At 56.5% G+C, this 24615-nt stretch overlaps 1 protein-coding gene across 1 annotated transcript; it reads right to left on the bottom strand.

Moving 5' to 3' along the window:
- Window positions 1–4595: 4595 nt before the first annotated feature.
- On the bottom strand, window positions 4596–24335 carry FGF11 (fibroblast growth factor 11). Its single transcript, XM_063302924.1, has 5 exons — window positions 24143–24335; window positions 10945–11055; window positions 9493–9596; window positions 5835–6033; window positions 4596–4708 (listed from the first exon to the last, which is right to left on the bottom strand). Exons 1-5 carry the CDS (start codon window positions 24333–24335, stop codon window positions 4596–4598), a joined length of 720 nt encoding a protein of 239 aa, XP_063158994.1.
- Between the last annotated feature and the right edge of the window lie 280 nt (window positions 24336–24615).

The raw sequence follows: 24615 nt of genomic DNA, 5'->3' as shown, positions 1-24615 counted from the left end.
CGCCTCCGCTGGGCAGGATCGCGGCCCCTGACTGGGCCGCCCCGAGCAGAGAAGGGAGGTGCCGCAGGGCCTGGGAGGGAAGGGTGACCCCACGGGAAGCGCGAGCAGGGAAGCCGCCGGGTTGGGGTCCCGACGGGACGGAGCCGCCCGACAGCTGAGCACCGCTGATCCACCCCCTCCTGGCCTGCAGAAGAGCTGGGTTCAGTCCGGACCTCGCCAGCCTGGGCCCCCCGGAGCTCTCGGCTTACAGCTCCCATCACCTCCAACCGGCGGGGGGCGGGCAGTAGCCCAACCCCTCCGTCTTCTAGCCCAACACCATGAACCGGCGGGGCACCTGGTTCCACCTTCCCGGATCAGAGGGCGAGCACGTCCTAACCGGATCTCCGGAGGCTTTTTAGAAATAACAGGCGAAAGTTCGGGACGAGAATTCATCCCTGGAAGTGCAGTTCCGAAGCCCCCCCGCCCCCAAAGACACGGTGCGAAGGAGCTGTAGAAAGTTTCCTTTATTTCCGGGTGCCGAACCAGGGCGGCCTGACCCTTCGCCCCGGGGATCTGGGCCACGGCTGGTGGGAGCCATTTTCTCGTGCGGGGCGCCGAGGACCGAAGACGCCTTCCCGCAATTCCTGCGGCTGTTGTTATTGCTTTTCTGCGCTGGTCGAGGGGAAGAGGTTCTTGCGCGTTTGCAAGGGGACCGTCTGCGGGGAGGGGCGTTTCCTGAATTGCACCTGACTTGCGTTTCATGCATTCCGGGGTGCAGCAGCATCAACTTTTCCACCCGGACTTCCAAGGAACGGGGTCATGGCTTTGGGATTTCATGACACTTATTAAGAAAAGTGGGACTCATGCTCTCAATGTCGAGTTCCAAGGTCTGTTTTTTGTCAAGTGGTTTACAGCACAAAGATTCCTAACTCAGAATGTGTTTGAAAGCCGGCTGGGTGACTTTGGGCCAGTCACTCCCTCTCAGCCCAACCCACCTCACAGGGCTGTTGTTGGGAAAATAGGAGGAGGAAGGAGCATTAGGTATGTTCCCTGCCTTGAGTTATTTAGAAAAATAATAAAGGCGGGATAGAAAATTTGAAGAAAAAAATTACTTGGCAGCCCTAAGAGGTGATTGGCTACAGCCTCCTTTTGAGGTTTGTACATCCAGTTGAGCCCTCAGACCTGGGACTTCCTGGATCTCCCACCCAAGGAGGGATCAGATCCAACCCACCCTCCATATTGACTTTTTTGACCTCCACTGTGGACATCTCCCTATCTGGTTGTGCAACTCTTCATAATTGTGACTTAAAGTTGATCAGGAGTGTCCATTGGGTATGGTGAGAAAAGTCAAGATGATGCGATCAAGGCTCTGCCTGTTCTTTATGGGTCGCCATCTTGACTTTTTTGACCATACCCTGCTGACATCCCTGAATGGTTGGCGCACTGGAAGCTCTTTAAGGCAAGGGTGGCCTCTCCCAAGCCAGCGGGCTCCTATCTTGGTCTCTCTGGGCTCAAACAGTTAGACTACAATGCTCATGTTCCCCAACCAGCCAAAGGAACTGCTACTTAGATCTGTTGCCTTTTTACCCGCAAGTTCTTCCAGGACCTGGAAGGGTGTAGATTAAACTCCCTCTTATTTTTCACCCCCACCACAGCCCTGTGAGGTAGGTTGTGCTGAGAGAGAAGGACCAGCTCCCTCTGCCTGCCTGCTCAGCCACTTTAACCACTTCACTGCTGAATAATTTTAACGTGCTTATTTACATTCCCAACCTCAAATCTGTCTGTGTTCATCAAAATGTGTGTGGGTGTCAATGCCAGTCCTGATGGCATCAGAACCAAGGGGTGGCCATCTGGCATAAAAGATGGTCATTCAGAAACGAACCTCTTCATCCACCCTAGACCCCACTTTAGCTGTACTACATCTTCTACGTCAGTGTTTCTCAAGAAGCAGTTGGACTATCCCAGTGTTTCTCAACCTTGGCAACTTGAAGATGGGTGGACTTCAACTCCCAGAATTCCCCAGCCAGCCATGGCTGGCTGGGGAATTCTGGGAGTTAAAGTCCACCCATCTTCAAGTTGCCAAGGTCGAGAAACACTGTTCTACATGTATTTCCTCCATGAATCTCATTCTCTCCAGATTTCATACTGAAAAGCAGGGAATCTCTGGAATTGATGGATCAACATGGCATGCTTAGAAGCTGGACCTGTTTGGGCCTGGCCGCCCACTTTCGGCTCCCACGCCCTGACATTTGGACGACCCCGGAGGTCAGGTTCCCTTGGCATAGGCTGAACGTTGGATTCAGCACCCCCTTTGGTTCCAGCTTGATCAGGAGGAAGACCAGGCTTGTGCAAAATCACGCCACGGGTCTAGCCGCCCCCTTCCATGTGCTCCCTCGACTGCAACCTCGTGGCTGGAATGGGAAGCGCTCCGCCGGGTTTCTTGACACGCCCCCCGCCCCCCCCCCCCGCCCCGTGGCTCCATTTTGCCAAAACACCCTGGAGCCCATTTCAGCTTTGACTCTGAAGCTCTTCCCAAGTTTCTCGATCCTTCCCATCCCTGCCAGAGGGGGAGAGTGGAGCCGAGGCCCAGATCCTGGGATGCGGGAGCAGGGTTTCGTTAGTCCACGCTGCTCGAGGGGGGAGAAGGTACCATCCACCCACGGTTCTGTTGAAGGTCTGCCCCCTCTGTGCGGTGAGACCGAAATAGGTTGGGCCCCTTCTGAAACAGGGCTGGGGACGTGTCAAGATCACGTGGTCCTGGGGAAGGTCAAGAGCCCGGTCGGTGGACCGAGGGGCCCAAAATGAACGGATGGGAAATCCAGCTGCTCTGGATGGTGCGAAAGGGAGGATTCCGTACACCCAGGGCTGGGTGAAAGCAGAGCACTTAGCAGCCAGGTTCAAGGGCTGGGGAGGATGGGTAGTGTACTGGGGAGCAGAAAGAACAGGAGGGACCTGGCTGCCACCGCAGGGATGGGTCTGGAGGAAGCTGCCCACATTGTCTTTGGAAGACAGGCAGGGGACAAACCGTTAGGACGCCCTCGCCCGCGCTCCCCCCACAGCCCTCCACGCTGATCCGCAGGCTCAAGGGAGCCCATCCCACGAGCAGGAATCAGCATCGCCCCTTCCCAAGACTTCAATTCCCCATCATCTTCCCGCCCGTTAATTTACTGCCAATGGAATCCCTGCGAAGAAAGGAATAGGTGAACCGTCTCCCTCCTGGGATAGGAGGAGATGGCCAGATCGTAGTGGGGGGAGGCAGGCGAAGAACCTTCGGACAGACACGCCTCCCCACGTGCCCCGTGCCCGCAAAGCGGAAGGACGAGAGATTCCCCGCAGCCCCGCGCCGGCATGAGAGTGCCGCCACCCAGTAGCCAAACGAGGTACTGCACTTCTCCAGGGCTTGCTTCAAGGACGCGGATGGGCAGAAGACGAGAAGGCTCGGCTCCTCCACACAGTGCTGCCCTCCAGCGGCCAAAAGCGGTGTCACACGACAGTCTCCAGCAGGCGAAAGTGGCAATTTACAGCTTTTCTTGCCGGAGAAGGTGGCAACCCCGCGCCTCAAATCCAGTCCTTTTCATCAAAGGTCCTCAACTGGCACTGTCCGAAATTTGCAGAGCGGGCACAGGGCAGGAGGATCGGATGGGCAAAGGCGGTTTTCTCCGGCATTTGGCGGATGAAGAAAAACATTCCACTTTTTAAAACTGCACCGTTAGAACAGCAGGTTGGGAATCCTGAAGGCTGCCTTCCCTCCTGGTGATGGAATGACCCCCGAGAGAAAAGGGCCCCCGGCTACCTGGGAGGATCAAAACCACGTGCTTCCGTGGCTCTTCCCGCCCCCACAAGGAACACCTGTTCTGTGGTCAAAGCCCGTGTCCTAGAAGGTTGGCCGTGACACCGTATATAATTTTGCAATCGTTCGAAATAGGACAATGTCACCACCCAGGGGCTGAACATAGCACAGATTTTTTTAAAAAGAAAAAACAGGAAGCAGAAGATTGTTCTGTCGTGGGCAAAAAGTGTTGCTTTGCCCTGGCTTTTCAAAGAAAGCAAACAAGTTTTTCCTATCCTCTGTTCTGCTGCTTCCTAAGACAGTTTTGTAAGTTGTGTTTGCAGCAAAGAGGGAGTGAAGCACCATAAACCCACTGCCTTGTTTGCACGGAAGACGGGAACAGGTCAGTGGTTTCGACAGGATGCGGATTCCTGACAGGTGCCGGGAGTCCTACCTGCGGCAGAGGGTGGAGATCCGCAGTGGGTCTGTCACACCTGGGCACGTGGGTGTCAGCCCCCTGCAGGGACACAGTGTCTTGCCAGGCAGCTGGGCCCCACATTGGCCCTATGGCTTGAAACAAGAGACCCCTGTCATTTGTCCCTGTGTGTGTGTGTGTGTGCATGCACAATTTCTTTCCACAGAAGAATGGAAAATCCTTGGTCAACGGATCTCCTCCTTCCTGGGCTGAGCGTATTCAGAGGCTGAAGATGAGCAGGTGGGAAGCCATCCTGAGAGCCAAATGCAGGACCAGTGAAGGTGTGTTCTGGAGGTGGTGGTGGTTGAGAGGAACTTGCGTGGGGAGAAGGGGAGGGCGGGGGAGAGGAACCCCCCCACCCGATCCTCAGGACTACGTGGCTGCTGCCTCCTTCCGTGGGTGCCCAGGGGCATCTCCTTCCTCCGCTTTCTTGGCCAGGGCCTGCTCCACGACGTTGTGCAGGGAAGGCTCGCGATACAAGGCCACTGTGGAGAAGAAAGGGAGGGAGGCGGGAGGAAAAGAAGGGAGGGAGGGAGGGAAAGGAGGGAGGAAAGGGAGGGAGGGAGGGATGAAGGGAAGGGAAGGGAAGGGAGGAAGGGAAGAAAAGAAGAAAGGTAAAGAAAAAAGGGAAGGGAAGGGAAGGGAAGGGAAGGGAAGCAAGGAAGGGAGGGAAGGGAGGGAGGGAGGGAGGGAAGAAGGGAAGGGAGGGAGGGAGGGAGGAAGGGACAGGCGTTCAGTTCTCTGGTTCAGCTGAGAATTGTGGCCCATGGCAACAATTAGGAGCTGATCAAGAACATCTGCCCTTCTTTCTTTCATTAAAATATGGCAGCACCTGTAGCTCTCCCTGCCTCCAATTCCCCCTGCCAGCTACCTTGTGAGGGAGGTCCCCCCCACCGGAGTCTAAATCTGGAGGTCCACTACAGTGCCACCTTGGCTTGCCCCAACTGTGGGAGGGAGCCCAGCTTCCCAGAAATCTGTGTGCCCATATTCATGGGCATGTGCATATATAAAGCCTCCCTTCCCACAGTCTTGATTGCTGGGGTGGGGGGCGTTCCTCTGCCCACCCCCACCCCTTTGCTTTCTCAACACTGCAACCCTGGAAAGCCACTCCGGCCTGCAGACGCCCGAGCGCCTGGCATGCCGGGCAACAGAGGCAGAGCCACTGCCCGCAAGGCATCCTGACCATAGAGGACAGAAGCTAGACCAGGGTTTCTCAACCTTGGCCACTTGAAGATGTGTGGACTTCAACTCCCAGAATTCCCCAGCCAGCATGTGCTGGGAGTTGTAGTTCACACATCTTCAAGCGGCCAAGGTTGAGAAACAGTGAGTAGAGAGTGGTGTAACCGGGTCCTGCCTGGAAGGAGCAACCCTGCCCAGCTGGGAGGGGGGCAGTCGGGCACAGAGGTGGCTCCCCTTGCTGTGAAGGGACACTTGCAGGAAATCAGGGCAAAGGCGGTCTGCACGGCTTGCCCAACAGAAGCCCGACTGAAGGACGGTGTGCCTATTTAGGCTTGTGCAAGAAGCCCCAGGTGAGCTGGAGGGCTCCTGGCCGAGGGGCTCTGCAAGTGTGCAAGGGATCGTGTGCAGAGATCACGAAGGCCCCTCACCCACCTTCCAGCAGTTTGGGGAGGAAGTGGGCTGCCGCCTTGGTCTTCTTGACTCGGTTTCCTTTCATCACCTGCCCGTCTTTGTTGATGCCCAGATACCACGAGCGGCCGGATTCCCGCTGCCGGTACAGGGTGGAGGAGTAAGTGACGTAGTAGTTCTCGAAGACGCACTCCTTGAACCGGCATTCGGCGGTGAAGTGAGCCTGGGGGGGCGGGGAGGAAGGGTTATGCCCTGCGAGGAGGGAACCCCAGGGCACCTTCCTTGCAGCTGAGCGCCCGCCGGGAACGCTTGGGCTGCCCAGCCCTCCCACCCCGGGGCCAGAGAGGACCAGGCCAGGCGCTCAGCGGGAAGGAGGGTGTGAAGGGCAAGGAGGGGGAGGAGAAGGGGCAGCGGTCCAGCCTGGGGACTAGATGCCTGTAGCCCCAGGCAATGTATGGCCCAAACCCTTCGCTTTTGGGGTCCCTCTGGCTGGGCTGCCAAATTTTGGTTTGGGGCTGGCCAAAAAGGGCTGTAAGATAACCCACCATTTCTAGGGAAGGAATTTTAAAACGGTAATGAGATCTTAAAATCCTTCCTGCCTTCCTGCCTTCCTTCCAACACATTCTCTCCTGTCCTTCTACAGGTAGTCCTCGACTTAGGACCATTTGTTTAGTGACCGTTTGAAGTTACAACGGCACTGAAAAAAGTGACTTATGACCAGACTTCGCACTTACAACTGTTGCAGCGTCCCTGTGGTCACATGATCAAAATTCAGGCACTTGGCAACCGGCATGTATTTACGACGGTTGCAACATCCCAGGGTCACGTGTTCACCATTTGCGACCTTCCTAGCCGGCTTCCAAGAAGCAAAGTCAAAGGGGGAGCCAGATTCCCTTAACAACTGTGGCAAAAAAGCTAGTAAAATCTGTCGGTTCACTTAACAAGCTTAGCAACGGAAGTTCCAGTCCCAATTGTGGTCGTAAGTCGAGGACTATCTATAGCATCTGTATCTCTGCATTTTTAAAACTAAGTAATGCAATTTTTTGAAAAGGGTAGAGAGAAAAAGAAGCTAACCACAATTCCTTCCCAAACCTGCATGTTTAATGTGAGCTTTGTTTTAAATGCCCCACCTATGGCTGGTTCCCTGCTCCTGAAAACTAGGTGCAGGCTACTAAAAAAACATCATTTTCCCCCAGTATAGCTAAAAGACCACCAGTTGCTTGGGGCGGGGATGGTCTGGGCATTATAAAATGTGGTGCCTGTAGATGGGATGGTTTGAGCAGAACAGCCATCGACCGATTCAATGAAACTCTGATATTTCTTCATCAATCAGTCCTGGGGGGGTGTGGGGGGGAGAACGGAGGAGATTTTACAGGAACAGAAAGAAAAAGCTGAGCATGGACAGAGATGGTCAGGACTGGGATGAGAGACCACCAGGAAACCTCACAGCTGTAGTCCAGATTGGGAGGCGAAAACAATTTCACAAGGGGAGCAAAGGCAGAACCATGTCCCTCCTGCTGCTGAACTCCATGGTGTGTTTGTGAAGTCCCCAATTTCATTCTACCGTCTTTAAAAAAAGCATTCCCATTTCAATCTCCCCCCACTCTGATTTATGCCAAATTGTGGTCATAGCAGGGACCTGCCACAAGATGGCAATGCCCAACTCTGCCTCACTCAGCAGGACCACCCTGATTCTCTCTCTCTCTCTATTTGATATAGCCACTCAGTTGAGGAGGGAGGAACTGGGGGTCTCCTGGGTTCACCATCCCAAAATTGTGAAAGGGAAGGAGGCCAAGAAGCTGCAACATTAGTCAGGGCAAAATGTCCCAGCACAAACTATCCTGTTTTTCTCCCAACTCTCTGCTGCTTTTTGGGAGGTGGGGTGGGGAGGACCAGTGCGGGGAGCAGGAACCCCCCCTGGCCAAATATCTTCAAAGCTGTTTAACTGTCATTAAAAGCTGGACAGTCCTGGGTGGGGGGCTGAAGAGTAGAACGAGGAATGAGACCCACAGAGGGGTGGAAGGACAAGAAATGGCCGTATGAAAGGTTTTGCCCACCCCCTTGGAGGAATGGGGTGGGGTGGGGGGTTAGGAAATGCCTGGCTCCCACCCCAATCAGTGGGGCTCCTTCACTGGGGCCTGTTGGGTCTTGCTTTCAGCTCGGAAACCAAGGGTAACTGAGCGTGTGAAGAGTGCTTCTCCCTTGCAACAGAGGAGGCTCAGAGAGTCAGGGAGCCTTGGTCCAGCCTCATTATAGGGGGTGGGTGGGACAGAGCTGGAAATGGAGGGTCTTTTGAGCTAGAAAGTCGTAGCACAAAAAAGGAAAGAGTCTTTTATTTTCTTGCGTTCCTTTATGCTTCAGCCTCTGACTGTAAATGTGCCCTCTGACTGCCCTCCACAAAGTGTGAGGCATAAACCAAGGGCAGTGGTGCGTGGTGCGTGGTCTGTGTCCGTGTGTGTGTGTGGGGGGGGTGCATGACCCACTGCCATGCCCAACTCCGCAATTAGATCAGTGTTTCTCAACCGAGGCAACTTGAAGATGGGTGGACTTCAACTCCCAGAATTCCCCAGCCAGCACATGCTGGCTGGGGAATTCTGGGAGTTGAAGTCCACCCATCTTCAAGTTGCCTCGGTTGAGAAACACTGGATTAGATTCTAGAATGCAGGTGGGAATGACCTGGGGAGAGGCAGCTGAGCCCGCAGAAGGAACGGGACGTGGGAAATGTTTCAGAAAGGGCCTGCCCTAGTTTCTTGGGCTGCAAAGGCCGGGGTGACGGGGGGAATGTACTTTCAGACGTGCAAGATCCTATTACTCTAACCTTTCAGTAAAGTAGAATTAATTCCTCTGGGCGTGCTTTTGGTCTGGCCTACCTCGCAGGGGCTGGAAATCAGGCAGCCCCAAAGAGAGGCCTTGCTTCACCCCACCTGTGAATCCTCTTTTATTCTGCTTTGGGCTGTTTCCAGATGGAGAAAAAAAGCAGGGGGGGGGAGCCCAGATATCTCCAGACTGGAGGAAGCTGCCCAGGGGAGGGAGGGGGCAGGGAGCAGTTGGGGGGGGCAGAAGGGGTGGGGAGCAGGCCAAACCAGTGTCCCAGACAGGTGTGTTCTATTCATGCAGATTCACAGCCATTTCGCACAAGGGGATGGGGGTGGGTGCCTGAAAGAAATTGGGCGCCTTTGGGATCCCAAAGAGGGGATCTGCTCCCTAGGGGGTTCCTTACAGAGGGCAGTTGCTGATCACTCTCCCCTCGCCCCAAAAAAGCAAAGTCGGCCTTGCCCCCCTGACTTTCTGCAGGGGAGACTTTGCACTGCCTGGATCGCTTCCCTGCCGCCAGCACTGGGTGATCTTGGGGCACATGTTTGGGCCGCTGCAGGTGGCAACTCGTCCTCCTCAACCAACACATCTGTGCCAGAGGGAGGGGTGGAAACTGGGGCCCAGCAGATCCGGGAGAGAGAGGGACAGTTGTGGATGGGGGGGGATTTGAGCAGGGAGAGACAATTGACCCTTACAGGGGACAAGGGGGAAGGAGCAATCCAGGCAGGGGAGAAGGAGGGCAAAAGAGGAAACAGCCTGGTTTGAGGCAAGGATGCCTGTTTTGCCCATCTCTCAGGGACCTGAAGTTGGCCACCAGCCCAGCTGCTCCCCGGGAGTGGCTGGGCAGGGAAGGGGTTGGGCTACTCACAGAGCTGTAGAGGTAGCCCTCGGCGTTCATGGCGACGTACTGCCCAGAGGTGGTGCTCTGAATGGCCACCACCCGAAGCCCCACGGGAATCAGGTTGAAGAGGTCTGTGGGGCAGGGAGAGAGCGGGTCTTCAGAAACGCAGCACATGCCAAGCGACCCCGGGGGATTGGCTCCTGGGACTCGTCAGCAACTGGCGGCCCAGGCCAGATTGGAGCCCCAGGAGTTACATTTGGATCTGTAATTGGGTGCAAGTCTATTTATTTATTTAATTTGTATGGCCGCCCATCTCGCCAAGTGACTCTGGGTGGCGAACAACATTTAAAAAATAAAAACAATAAAAACAATACATTAAAATACGTAGCAGCTGAGAATAAGTGGGAACCCCCGTTCCATAAGAGCCTGTGAAGGATCAGAAGTTGGGGATGGGGAGCCGCCAATTCTCTCTGCCTCCTTGCGAGGAGAGGGGGCCAGGATCACCCTCACATCGTGGAGTGATGTGAGGCACCCCAAAGATCATCTAGCCCAACCCTCTGCAACTTGCGGGAAAACCAACAGACCCATCCTTGAGAGATGGCCGTCCGGCCTCTTTGTCAAAACTGCCAGATGGCGAAACCACAGCCTCCATGTGTTGTACGGATCTTACCCTCTGGAAGGTTTTCCTTATATGTAAATGAGATCTGGGTAGCTGTAATTTACACCCATCAGTAAATTGTAAGGGTGGCCACAAGGTGGTCAAAAAAGTCAAGATGGCAGCTGCAGTCATGGATGCCATCTTGACTTTTTTTACCCCTGTGGACCTTGGTGGAGGGACGGGAGGGGACCCAGCCAGTGGGAGCAGCTTGTATAGCCCAGGTGCGCGCTCTCGGTTGGGAGACACCCTGGCGGCAGCGTTATTCCCCGGGGAGGAGCGCTTACTCCAGGAACGGCTGAGCTGCGAGGCAGCTGCCAGGAGCGGGCCGGCCGGCCAGGGAGCTGCCTCTCTGGGCGCGGGAGGCTGCTGAGGACGGGCCACGTGCCCGGACAGACACCGGCCTGCCAGCTGGGAACGGGAGGCGTCCAGGACAAGCGCATCATCCATCACGGCCCGTCCTCCTTCTCCGGGCGCTCCAGGCTCAATTAGAGAAGCTGGCAACGGCTGGGACGGGGGGGTGGGGGGCGAACGGGAGCCCAGGAGGGCGCAGGCGAGGAAGTGGGGCAAGACTGGAGGCGGCCGCTCTTCAGGCTGAGGGACTCCGAGGCCAGAGCGGTGCATGGAAGCCTCCACCCCGCAAGCGGAGACCCGTCCCTTTCTCCCCCCATCGCAAGCCACCCCGGGGGGGGGGCGGCCACAGCTGAGCTGCAGTTGGTGCAGGAGCAACGGCCGAGGAGGGTCGCCGCCCATCCCTTCTCCCGCCCCACAGTCCGTCCATGTGCAGGCAAGAAGCGGGGGGGCCGCCCCGGCGAGCGCCTTACTGAACCCGCTGGCGTCCTCCCTGGTGCCCTCGATGCTGCCGTCCGGGCGCGCCTGGAGGTAGTAGCCGTGCCGGCCGAAGAGTTTGGTGACGATGCCCTTCAGCTGCGGCTCTGCCAGGAGGGGGCGAGAAGAAGAGAGAGAAAGCGGGGCGCGGAAGGTTACGGGCGAGGCCGAGCGCCAAGCGCCCGGGCCACTTTCCCAACGCGGCGCTCTCTGCTGCGCTGGGACTGCACCTCCCAGAATTCCCAGCTAGATGCGGGCCGGGGCATTCTGGGTGTTGCAGTCCCAACGCCTCTGGAGAGGGGATGGGAAGGCTAATCTAGAAGCCTCTCCGAGATGGCCCTAAAACTGGAAACGAGGCTTTCTGCAGCCCCTCCAGCTTCCTCCGACCGGGGTCCAGGGGAGCCGCTCCAGGAGGAGGGGGCTGGCAGCGGTCCGCCTCCCCCTCGGGCCCCCCAGACAGGTGTGGGTTGCCACCCTGACGCAGCACCGGACCTCTGGGCGGGGTGGGGTGGGGGGGAACGAGGCTTCGCCGGTGAAAGATCGGCTGCAGGCGGCGGGATAGCACCGGTTGAGGGCCATCAGGTCTCCCCGATGGACCCGGAGTGGAAGGACGGAGGGGAAGGAAGGGAGGGGGGGAGGAAGGACAAGGAAGGAAAGACAGTGAAAGAGGGGAGGGATGGGAAGGGAGGAAGGAAGGACAGTGAGAGAGGGAAGGAAGGACGGCCCTAATCCAGTGTTTCTCAACCTTGACAACTTTAAGATGTGTGGACTTCAACTCCCAGAATTCCCCAGCCAGCATGCAGCGGCTAATCCTTCTGCTCACGGCACACCCTCCCCTCAGATGCCGTCCCTGCTTGACCCGCTGCCCCAGCCCCTGGAGCCTCATTCCTGGCCACCCAGAAGGCCTTCTTCCGTCCCCCCCCCCGGGCAACGGCAGCCGAGCTGCAGCAATTGTGCATTGCAAAGGCTGCCAGAGGAAGCGCCCCCTTCTCCTATGCGCCCGCCCGCCCGCTGCCGCTCGCCCCCTCCGTCCGTCCGCCTCAGCGGAGCCCCTCCCGCATGATGGATGGCCCTCCTTTCTCCCCGCGCAGCTGAGACAGCAAGAAGCAGCAGCGGGAGGGGCTCTCTGAGCGAAGGGAGCGGGCCCCTCTCAGCTTGGCCCGGGTGCTCTGAGGCCCTGCCGGCCCCCCGGGAAGCTGCCCCCGGGAGCCCTGCTGGCCCGGCCCCAGCCTTTTGGGCCATGCTTCGCAGCACCCCGCCGGGGGGGGGGCAGGGAGACAGCGGGGTGTAAAGGCCACGCCAACCACGAGCCTCTGCCTTTTAACAGAGATTGTTACCGGAGAAGGTACTCCCGGATTCCTCCTGATTTTCTAATCTTCTCACCAAGACCCTTTGGGTGGCAAAACATGCCACAGGGCACAAAAGACACGCACACACACACCGCACTGAGTGACCTTTCAGAGGCTGGGGTAGATAATCGCTTGCCTCGAACCAGCTCCCCTCTTGGCACCCCCCGAAAGCGCTGCGTTCCGTGTTCTCAGACGTGAGTTATTTCTCCCACTGATTAAAAAAATGCCAGTATAGCAGTTACTAAAACAGTGAACTTCATAAAGAGGCAAGTTTCAACCTTTTTCTCCCCAAAAAGTGGGAAGAAAGGGATGAGTTTTGTCACCATCATTGCCTATAAAGGTAGTCCTCGACTTACGACCACAATTGGGACTGGAGCTTCTGTTGCTAAGCAAGGCAGTCACTAAGTGAGTCATGCCTGATTTTACAACCTTTTTGCCATGGTCGTTAAGTGAATCACTGCAATTGTTAAGTGAATTCGGCTTCCCCCATTGACTTTGCTTGTCGGAAGCTGTCTGGGAAGGTTGCAAATGGCAATCACATGACCCAGGAACGCTGCAACCATCATAAGTGCGAGCCGGTTGCCAAGCGCCTGAATTTTGATCACGTGACCACAGGGACACTGTGACAGTTGTAAGTGTCAGGACTTAAGTCACTTTTTTCAGTGCCATTGTAACTCTGAATGGTCACAAGTCAAGGACTACCTGTATATTGGTATATCTTGCTGGAAATCTCGTGTCATGGTGAATAAATGCTACAGCTCTGGGCCCTTTGATTCTTGCTCCTTTGATTCTCCATCCACCCAGACCATTTGAGACATTTCTGCTTCTCAATCTCTCCCAAGTGCCCAAACCGTGGTGGGGTGGGACTGGCCAAAGGGTGTTTCGACACTCAGCAAAGACAAGAGCAGGGGCCTGGTGCAGACCAGAGGCCCAAACCCAGGCTCTAAAAACTGAACCCAGAAGGGAAAAAAAAACGCTCCCCAAGAGGTGGGCTGGGGTGCAAATGGAAACGCTTGCATGGAAGAAAGTATTTCTCTCCCTCCCTCTCTCTTTCTCCCCCAGAGCACAGGCCAAGAAAAACATTTAAGGACATCTTCATCTGGAAGGGTGCCTTTCCTTGGCCTGCTGCAAGCCAATCCTGTCCTGTTCCCCTCCTGCCATCTCCTCTCCTCTTGACAGGCCCTGGGCGCGGTTCCCTGACGCTGGGGCTGACAGGCGCAGGCGAGCTCCTTTTGCCCTTCTGTGCCTGGGCTCTGGAAGGGCAGGCGGGCGGGGGGGACAGAAGCCTCTTAGGCAAATTATACTCAGCAAAGAAAAATAGGTCTCTTTAACAAGCTGCTGAGAGATTTTCAATCAACTAATGTGGGGTGGAGGTGTGGGGTGGTGGAAGAAACGAATGCTTTAATTCTGTGGTTTACCCAAAGGGGAAGAGCAAAAGACACCCTCCTGTCCCATCAGTGGGATGGAAAAGAGAGAGAGTCAGCTGGACATTCAGGGTTTTTTTTGGGGGGGGGAGTCCTGCCAATCTCAAAAGCTACACAGATCAGGCTTGGTTAGTGCTTGGATGGGAGGCCAACAGGAGATCCCAGGGCCAGAGGCCAGTTGAAAAAGCATGCCAAGAGAACGTGTCATTTCTATCATGCTGTCAGCCCTTCGAGGTAGGCCAGGTTACAGAAATACTGGACTCTGCTTTATTGAGATAGGCTCTAGGAACTGCATCTTACAAGCATGACAGCATTTTCTCCTCCCTTCCTCTTATGCCAAAGAAAGTCCAGGAGGAATCACCTTTGGGGTCTTTCTAACACCTCCTTCCCTTCCCGGACTTAATTCAGGTCATGCTAGTTGCTGCCCTGGCATGCCTTTGCCAAGGTCACCTCTGTGGTCCTCTGCACATGCTAAGAAAGCGGCATGGGTGAGTCCCTGTAAGTCCGCCAGAGGACGACCTTCTCTAGAAGGCAGGGCCAGCTCCAAGCGCCACATGGAAAAAGAGGGATTGTGCAGATGGACGGGGCGGGCAGCTGCTTTGGGTGGGGTGGAGTCTGGCCCTGGGGATGGCCACAGTGGGCTGCTCCCTCTGTCACCCTTGCAATGAGCCATGCTGGGGGTCCCAGGTACAATTTCTTTACAAGGGACTGCCCCCTCCTTTAGCGCAGCAGCTGAAAGAAAGTGAGCCCAGATTCCCAGCATCCCACTCCTGCCCCCCACATCTCTGTCAGTCTGCCCCAGGCCTGTGGCTTCCCCTGATGGTGGCAGACTAGCTAAGGACTTTGGCTGCAGCCCCCAATAATCTCAGGGTCTCCCTCCCCAGGTTCCCAGCCAGGAGTGTTCCCACTTCACAGAAGGGGACCACTGAGGCCAAACCAAATGAAAGACATGAAGAACCTAAGAAGTATGTGGCAGGATCCAAGCAAGGGTATCTCCTGCCCAGCCTTCTTGTTGGTGCCAGCCGGATGCCAGGAGGGATGCCCCCAAGCTCCACAGCACCATCTTTTGGACCCCCTGTACAAGCTCCTTCCAGCAACTGAGAAGGTCTCCCACCTCTGATATGGAGGTGATTCATCTACAGTACACAACAGGTCCTCCTTTCAAAGCCCTCTGGGTGAGTAGCCATCGGTACATCCTGTGGCGGTGAGTTCCCAAGGCCGTGCAAAGCGGGGGTTCTGAGCTCCCCACCTTTCCACTTCACCCCAGCTGAGATGCCCACAGAGGGTGCAGTTTCTCCACTTCCTGCCTCATTTTATGAGCCCCAGGAGATGGGTCCCAGCCCTTCACATCTCCCTTTCCTAATGCCAGTGCTTCGGGGTGCAAATGCCACGTCCCAGGCCTGACTGCACCATATGAAAGAACAGTGACGGGACGGTTTTCTTTTCAACCCCTTCCCTAAGTTTGGGATCAGCGTGAAACTGCAGAGGGGTGTTACACACGTAATGCCATTTGGCCATGGAGAAAGGAAACCCCGTGGCTTGCACACTCGCTCGTTTTGGGTGCGGCTCCCAGTCCCTGCTGCAGGCTTCCCCACCCATGCAGCTTCCAGACATGCTGGGGCAGCAATTCTCATAACCCCCCACAGCCTGGGACATCCCCTTCTTGCTGGGTGTTGCAATCCCAGTGCATCTGGAAGGGGCCGGCTGGAAAGATGGCTCTCCGGTGTATTCCTTGACACATTTCTGCATTGATTTTTTCCCTGGGCTCATTTAAACCTGGATTCAGATCGACGCTGGGGGAGGGGGTGCTTTTCCACTGCAGTGCTCCTCGGGCTCCAGCAGCCCCATTATGCACAAATCTCAGCCACACAATGGGGTGGCGGGGGAAGCAGGGCCGCAACTAGGGTCTGTGTCACCTGGGGCAAACATGGATTCCGCGCCCATTTTGGTGCCCCCCCAGCACTCATTTTGGCGCCCCCCCAGCACGGCGCCCGGGACACATGCCCCGGTTGCCCCCCCTAGTTGCGGACCTGGGGGGAAGGGGCATTTTCTTCCAACCCTTGATGGACAGGGAGAGGATTCTGCACATGCCCTGGGACCTGCCCGCTCTCTTTGGGCCCCTGTGGAGATTAAGCCAACCTCCCCTGCTAACTTCCATCTTTCCCTGCCCAAAATGGGGACACCAGGTTGGGAAAGACCCCAACTACAAAGCTGAGACTTTGGAAGCGGGTCTTCAGCGAGAGCCTGGCAGGGCAGAGATCTGAACCTGGAGCCATCAAGGTGACCGCAGTTGTGCATTTCCTAAAGCAGGCTGCCGTGGGAGAAGCTGTGGGCCAAGTGGCATGGCGCAGCGCCACAGGGGTGCAAACGAGCACCTCCCCACTCCCAGCTGCCTGCCTGGGGAGGCCCATAGGCCTGCATGTGCCCCTTCCTCCCCCTCTCCCTGCCTGGCACACTCCCCCCCCCCCCGCACGCTGCAGGCAACTGCAACAGCAGGGCGAGCCCTCGACAAGGTTACCCAGATGCTGAGTCCCCGGCTGCAGCAGGGAGGGGACTGCGAAGGGGGCAGAGAACTCCCCTCCGTGGTGTTGATGAAGAGAGGGAGGAAGGTGGGGGGGGTTGGGGAGAGGCTGACCCAGAATGTGGAAGCCCAGCCCTGTGTGTGGTCCTTGACCTGGTGGTACATCACACAGTCTGGGGAGGTGAAGTGATGTCAGTGGGGCAGGGATATGACACCCCCCCACCCTTGAGCTGTGGGGGGGGGGGTAGGCCCATAGGCAGGGCTGGAGAACCAGAGAATGGGGAATGCAAGCTGCTACAAAGACAGGGAGATGGGGGAGCAGTGAGAAAGCTGTGCGCTGGGGAGACAGAAGGGAGGCCTCTAAGAGATTTGGAACACGGGGGTTGGGGGGTGCAGGCTTAGAGGACCCCTGGCACTGGGCCAGCAGACCCAAGGGCCCAGCGGGACCAGCATATTGGGGGGAGAAGGGATGAGTGCTTGACAAAATCTAGAATATTTGGGAAACAGCCCTGCTGTATAATTTGAACCCTGAGTGTTGGAGATGGGTATGAAGACACCTCGCCCCCCACCCCCCACCCCCCACCTCCACCCCTGTGCTGCCAAGAGCACAGCCCCAGAGCAGAATTAAGGGCAGAAAAATTAGTGGGAAGCTGTGGGGGAAAAGGGGAAATGGTATTGCTGACTGAGTGGGCATCCTTTCTCTGTAGAATTTATTCTCTTCATCAAACATTGCCCCTGATCCTTAAATACACCCAGACCGACTTGGCTCTGTCCCTTCTACGATGCATGCAAATTATTTAAATGGCTCTGATTTATTTTAATATATGCATGTTTGTGGAGTGGTTTCAGGGGTTGGGGAGGAGGACAAGCCGATGGAGCGTTAAGCCGGGGCAGCCGAGGCCCCCCAGCCTTTGACTGAGGCTCGAGAAAGGGGGGACCTGCATCTCTCCTAGCAGCTGATCTGGGGGGCGTTGAGGGGCTGTACTGGGGGGGTGGGCTGTGGCAGGGGGGCAGCCAGATGGTGGTGCTGCCCCCAGGCCCACCTGAGTCGCGCTGGTTGGGGGGAGCGCTTGCACGCACTTGGCGTCTGCCCAGCAGTCCATCATGTTCACACCCTTATTTATCCCATCAAATTACAGATAAAACCTGCTGTCTTTGAAAGCTGAGATGAGCCTCCCTTGGCCTCCTGGGTTCTCCAAGACTCATAAATAAATTTATTCTCAGCAATAAAAACGCCTCCTTTTTCGGCCTCTTCTCCGACCGCAACTCCAACGAGAAAATCCAAACTGCTGCTCCGGCAGAAGGGGAGCGCCGCGCTCCCTCTGGAAGCTCAGCGGCGATTCCCCGGGCGGACGACAGAGTTTGGCGGCCGAAGGACCGCCGCAGCGCCCCTGTCCTCGCTGACCCCCTTCCCTCCCTCCCAGCCCCCTGGGGGCATTTGCCAGGAAGCTCCGGGCTAGTTTCATGAAAAGCGCCCCGCGCTCCGCCTTCCTCCCACGGCCGACCGGCACCGCGGCGGGCCCGTCTGCGGGGCGGAAGGGGGTTTCTCCCCGTGGGAACAAGGCTGAAGGGGCCCGGGGGCTTGGCTTCGGAAAGGCGAGGAAAGCACGGGGGGGGGCATGAATGGGGAGACGGGGCGGGGACGGGGGGACAACGGAAAGGAGAGAGCCAGGCTGAATGGAGGAGGCGACCCTTCGGGGAGGCGCGCTGCACCCGTTCAAGGTGCCCTCGCTGGAGAGGAATGGAGGCGGGCCTGGGCTGTGCCCCGAGCCGGTCGGTTGGGGGGCAGGAAAGGACGCCCTCCTCCAGGAAACGCGGCCTCCCCCGAGGAAAGTTTTGCACAGACTTCCCAAAAGGGTCCCCAGGTGAAGATGTAGGAAGCTGCTCTCCGGCTACGGAGCCCCCGTTCACGCCCTTCGCTCGGATGGGCGGGTGGCCCTTTTGAAGCACAATCCAGCTGCGTGTGCCACGCGGAGAGGGGGGCGGGGGGGGGCTGGCGTTTGCGCCCTTCCTGCCCCGAGCAGCTCACAGTCACAGGGCGCGTGGGGGGGGGGGAGGGCGGTGGCGGAGATTTGGCTGGCTCCCAGGTGAGAGCGCTGCCAACTGCAAAGACGAAGGTCCTGGGAAGGAAGGTCCCAGAAAACAGCCAGGCAGCCGATTTTGGGGAGGGGAGGGCGGGAGCGTGGATCCCCGCCAAAAGGCGAGGCTGTGCGAGTTGAGCGCCCGGATAGAAAGGAGAAGGGTGGAAGAAGCGGGGTGGGGGTGGTGGTGCCGGGCAACGGAGAGATGGCCTTCTCTGGCTCCATTTCCAGAAGGCTCCCCATGTGCCAGCAGTGTGGGAAGGCAAAGGTCTCTGCCAGCCCCTGCATCGGCTGTTCCCAAATAGACTGCAATGGGCCATGGAGGTTCCACCTCAGACTCCCTGTCCTCCTCCTCAGGTTAGTCCAGCTTTCACTGCTGCCTCTTGCAGAAAGCAAGCTCTCTGCTTCAGTCTGCCCAGCACTGTGTCCCCACCCCCAATGCCCCATCCGGTTCTCACAGACTGAGGGAAGAAGGTGGAGCCCCGCTCATGCCCCCTCTTCCCCTCACCCCTCTCGGCCAACTGTGCAACTGTAGGTCCTCCTCCCTAAATGTTTAAAAGCCCCTGCAGGACAGGAGAGATAGGATGGGGAGGGGCTATCAGGCGAGCTGCCCCAGGCTGCTGTGGGTGCCTCAGGGGCTGAGGAATTGGCGAGAGGCAAGCAGGCCTATCAATTTTATAGATTCATAGCGTTGGCAGAGATCTAAGAGGTCATCCAGTCCAACCTGCTGCACCCTGCAGGATTCGTTCCACCATCCAGCTATCCAGCCTCTGTTTGAAAACCTCCAGCGAAGGGGAAGGAACCCTTATTGTATTTTATATTGTATTTTATATTTATTGAAATATTAGTATTATTTATAATTTTATTGAATTTTAAATTGTTTTTACTGTGAACCACCCAGGGTCCCCCATGTGGGGGAGGTGGGCGGTGATCAAAATATGATAAACAAACAAACAAACAAACAAACAAATAAAATTTTGTTGCCCTTCCCTGCAGCATTGGGGGTCTTTCCCTGCCTGTTTGCGGGAGGGGGGGGCGACTAATTCTGGTTGCATTATTGGTTGCAACTGGCCCCAATGAATCAGACCCTAAGAAGGGGGGGGCAGGGGTCTCCACAGTCCAATGGTGGACCCCCCATCACTCCTGGTGGGGGGTCCAGAAGATTAAGAGGCAGACCATTTTCCAGCAGATTCCAGATGCCACATTTGTGTAATGCCGTCATTCACCACCCTCAAGATGTGGTGGCCAGTATCCGGAATGGCCTTCCATAGGATTTTATGAGAAGCAACGTTAAAATCTTGCAAACCACACAAAGGAAATGCAAGTCTTGTTTTACAATTGTTTGCGGGACTCGCTTTCATCGGAAGGCTCAAAGGGGTGAATGGGGTGACTGGTTTCAAAAATATTACCTCCTCCCCCAAACCATCCGTTTCTGAAATATTTTGCCCCACCAGCTGCTCCTAATCGATAGTGCTCGACCGGCCCCCTGCATGAATCCTGCTCACCTTTGCACGGGCCGGGGGGGGGGGGGCTGGCGGCAACCCAGGCAGATGCACGCAGCGTCTCCCCCGCCTGCCTCAGTAGCCTGGAACCAAACGGTTGACTGACTGTACAGTTGAATGCCGGGCAGCATCTGCCCCCCCCCGAACTCCCCTCCATCTGTCCTTGGTGACAAAGGGGGGGGCATGGAGGCTCCCTACTGCTGAGGCCTGGCGCTCCTGCTTGCTTCTACCAAGCCGAAATATGCCAGCGAGGCAAAGAGGGCTGGTGCAGAGTTTTGGTTTAAACCTCTCTTGGTTTAAGCTGGCCTTGACCTCCAGGTGCAGCAGGTGCACACCGCTGGAGATACCGTTCTAGCACATCTGGCAGGAGAATGGCTGGGCGAGGCAGGTCCGAGAAAATGCCGTGGGGCGGGTGGTTGCCACAGCCAGGAGGGATATGTGGGCCCTTGTCCTTCTCTCTGTGTAACAAAGGAGTGCGTTGTGTTGATGGGGTTGTGTGGATGCCCTGGGAGACCCTTGGGAGGGAAGGGGGGCAGCTTGGTAGGGAGCATCTGTCCTCCACTGGGAGATTTTTCTCTGCAGCTGCAGGCCAGATCCAGCCCAGATTTGAACTCCACCTTGATTTTGCTGGCTTCCCCCTCCACACCAAGCTTGGTCCTCCTGTTCAGCATCTGAGGATTATCCCGCTGACAGGCAAGCAAAATCCAGAGCTCCTTTACATACAGGTAGTCCTCGACTTACAACCACAATTGGGACCGGAACTTCCATCACTAAGCAAGGCAGCCATTAAGTGAGTCACATCTGATTTTATGACCGTTTTTGTTGTGGTTGTTAAGCAAATCACCACTGTCATTAAATGAATCATGTGGTTGTTAAGCTAATCTGGCTTCCCCCACTGGAAAGGTCACAAATGGCTATCACACGACCCAGGGATGCTGCAACAGTCGTAAGTTCTGGGTTGTAAAACGTCTGTAAGTCACATTTTTCAGCGCCGTTGTAAATTTGAATGGTCACTAAATGAATGGTTGTAAGTTGAGGACTACCTGTGATTTCTTTCCAATACTCTGTTGAACTGGAAAGAATTAAAAGCATCAGGGCACTTTGCTTGATCTCCCCTTACCATCAAAGGTCCTCTGAGTAGCCAGATTTACTCTCGGGAAAACCCTACTGATTGATTTCTTCCTTCCACCCAGTAAGGGGCTGATTTAAAGCTGTGCATCGGAGCTGGTCGAAGGGAACTCCTCAGCCTTGCGTCTTCCCCGACCCCAGACGCTCCAAGCCCCCCCAAGGATGGCGAGGGGGGTTGGAGAGGGGACGTTATTGGGCTGCTGGGGGCAGGGAGCGGGGAGGACTGTTAGCTGCACAGGCTGAATCCGACCTCACAACTTTTTCTTCTCTCCACCCAACAGATGCTTAGAAAGAAATGTGATATGGGAGGAAAAGTTAACCAAGAGAAGGAAACAAGGTTAAAAATGGGCTGCAGAGAAAACGAACAAACAAAAATGGGCAGTTGGGCAGTTGGGCTCTGAATGCTTCCGACTGATCCTTTCTAAGCTGCCCCCCCCCCGGCCTCCATCCCGATCACATGACCTGGAACAGAGGGCATGCGGCGATATCACCATGTGTGTCTCACTTGCCCCTTTGCCCCCCATGTCCACCGGCTCTGTGGTGGATCCTCTGTTGCTTTCCCTGGAGAAGAGACACCCGCTTTCCGCCATTCTTAGTTCCTTCCAGGGGTGTCCGGGGGGGACAGTCAAAAACTCAAGCTGGCACCTGGTTTTGATGCGAGTTGTGGGTGCCACAATGAGGCCTCCTGGCCTCAGATCCTGGGGTGGGGGGACTCGGACTGCCAAATTCCCTACAGCAGGCTTGGAAAGGCACTGTCCAGCGAAGGGATGGGGCAAAAGGGGTCCACTCAGTCTAACCTCTGTGGAAATCTCAGCTTGGGGGGAAGAGGCTATTTCAGGACTCGAGACAGGCCGTGGATCAGCGGGTGGTCTTGCAGGAATCCCTTCGAGTGAGACATTGCTTGGGGTTGTGCCCTGCAGGTCTGTGCATTCCCAGCTCAACGGCAAGAATGCCAGTGATTCGGTTGACCCTCGGACACCGAGCTCCAGGCCCTTTCCGCGCTGAGAGGCTGACAAATGATTAAAACCTGCCTGGATTCTAGAATTTGGGGTTTTTTCCTCTTCCCGTCTTGCTTTTGAGTCCAGTGGTTCAGGCAGCACGGAGCTTTCCAGCCACCCCTGCTGAAGGGCCTTCCAGGTGTTCAAGAGACCAATCCCCAACCCCATGACTCCCATCAGGAGACTTACTGGTGCCACGGCAAAGGGGCCGAGGGAAGCGGCCAGGGGATCCCCACCCATGGACCTCCGCTCCTCCTCATCAATCCTCAAGGGTGCTCCTGATTCACCCTGACAACAACAGGGAGAACCAGGGTTCTCTTAGGGGGCCTTCCGGAAGACACCCTTCCTTCCCTCCCCACAGTGGTCTCCGTCCCAAACAGGACAGGGCCCTGGAGGAGGGAGAGAACCATTGCAGCTCATCAGCCTGAATGATGATTCCCCCCAAACCCCCGCCTTGAGTTTAGCATCCTTGGGAGAATAAGCAGACTGGGGTCATCGCAGTGGCTTCAAAATCCCCCAGCAGCAGTTTTCACTTACGGACCTTTAAAATTAATAGCCGATCTTCATTCCCTCTCCCCCCACACCTGAAAGGGCTCCAGCTGTTCCCCCCCCACGTCATGTAGCACTTATTTATTTAATCTTTTTCTGCTGAGCCATCTGGCTGGACCCTCAAACGGGCAATGCACCTTGAGAAGAAGGAGGCCTCGAGGGATGCGCAGGGTGCAGGAGCCAGAAGGAACCGGGGAGGGGGGAATTCCAAGAAAGGGCCCAATCCCAGCTGGCCAGGCCACCCAGAGCGCATCCACGTGGGCTGACTTTTTGGGGAAAGCAACATGAGGAAAGCCACCCAATTGTGTGAACTGCCACCTTTTACTGAAAGTGGCTGCCAAAGGGGCTTCGAAAGTGGATTAAGGAAGTGAGTGTTTGCACCTGCCATTTGCATCTCTCTGTGGGAGTGTGAATTCCCACAGGTGTGGATACACACATGCTCACACCTCTCCCCTCTTCTCCTAGAGGATAAGAAGGGTCCAGGGGCCTACGTGCTCACCGACACGGCTCCCCCGGAAGAACAACTGGTGGGAAATAGAAACATCCCAAATGCCCCAGGCCCGCCGAGCAATTCCACAAAATATCTAAATGCCAAGTTTTCTGTGAAAGGTTTTGCCGAGAACAAGTTGCCTGTTAACCAAGTTCGCAAGAAGGGGCTTCCCCCACTCATCTGGACCCGTGGGCAAGGCTTGAAGGGTCCCACCATTATAAACTGGTCCGTATGAAGCCACCTACTACTGAATTTTGTCTGAGTTTCGAGAGAATTGATTCTTTGATTTACCCCCAATGTTTGGGTTGTGTTTCTGCAAAAAAAAAATATTGCAGTGTTTCTCAACCTTAGCGACTTTAAGACAGGTGAACTTCAACTCCCAGAATTCCCCAGCCAGCTTTGCTGGCTGGAGAATTCTGGGAGTTGAAGTCCACCTGTCTTAAAGTCGCTAAGGTTGAGAAACACTGCTCTGTTGTAATGAGGCTCTTGGCCAACAGGGGGCTCTGGAGAACAGCTATAAGCAAACTTTTTACTGCACGATGGGCACATGGGTACGTCCTGGCACCAAGTTGCATAACCGCGTGGCCCTTCAGAATATGGATGCCCCTTGACCACAGCAATATCAGGAAAGGAACAAAGTCGTCCTCCCCCCACGCTTCCTCGGTCCACGGTCTACCCAATCAACAGCGCTGGGCAGTGCCCCCCACACCACCAACTCCAGATCCACTCATCTCGGTTAATCCACGCAACCAACTCGGTGGAACGCCTCCTGCAGGCGACCCTTGGAAGTGCAAGGAGGAAACAGCCCCTTTGGGCCACGACCGACAGCGCCGCCTGCTGCTTCCCCCTGGGAAGAGCCGAGTCCACCTTAACCACAACCGGAGGAAAATGTGGACGGCCGGACGGCCGGCCAGCGAGCCAGCGAGCGATCGGCGCCCACCCGGGCCACGTCCTCTTAAGCGCCCCGAGTCGCCGGTGCCAATCATTCAATCAAAGCGGAGCCCTGCCCGCTGCAGCGTTAACCCCAGGCCGAGAGAAATAAATCCGGAGGAATTTCACAGCCCCGCCAGCACAGTTGCGTCCCTTCGTTTTGCTCCTTAAGGGTGGGGCGCCGCCGCCGCCCCCCCGCCCCCGGCTCCAAACTTCGCTTACCTGGCGTCTTTTCCAACCGGCCTTTCCTACCCCCGCAGAGCCGGACTTTGGAAATCAAAATTAAGATCTGCTTCTGGCATAAGGACTTGGTGCCTCGGGGGCAAGCCTTCCGCTGGGTGGAGACGGGGCGGCTGGCCACGGGGTCCCGGATCTCCCGTTTCTGCCGGATGAGGGAACTGGCTAATGCGGCCATGCCTGCCCCATCCGGGGACACGGGGGGGGGGAGCGAGGGGCTGGGGGAGGCCGGCAATCGCCCGGGTCAAGGAAAGGGTGACCCTCGCGCTCCGCTTCCGCTCCTCTCTCAGCTACGGAGATCCAGGAAAGTCGGGGGCCGAAGAGCAGGCGGGGTCCCCATCAGACTGGGGAGAGCGAGAGGAAGGATCCCCCGTTCCAGCAGCTGCCCCGGAATGCCTGGGGGAAAGCGGGGAGAAGATCGGAGGACCCCCGAAGCCGGGCTTAGGGCAACGCGAAGG

The sequence above is a fragment of the Candoia aspera genome, chromosome 4 (genome assembly GCF_035149785.1).
Source record: "Candoia aspera isolate rCanAsp1 chromosome 4, rCanAsp1.hap2, whole genome shotgun sequence".
Classification (NCBI taxonomy): Eukaryota; Metazoa; Chordata; class Lepidosauria; order Squamata; family Boidae; genus Candoia; species Candoia aspera.
Note: the sequence above shows the minus strand (reverse complement) of the source record. Positions and strands in the feature narration are given on the sequence as shown.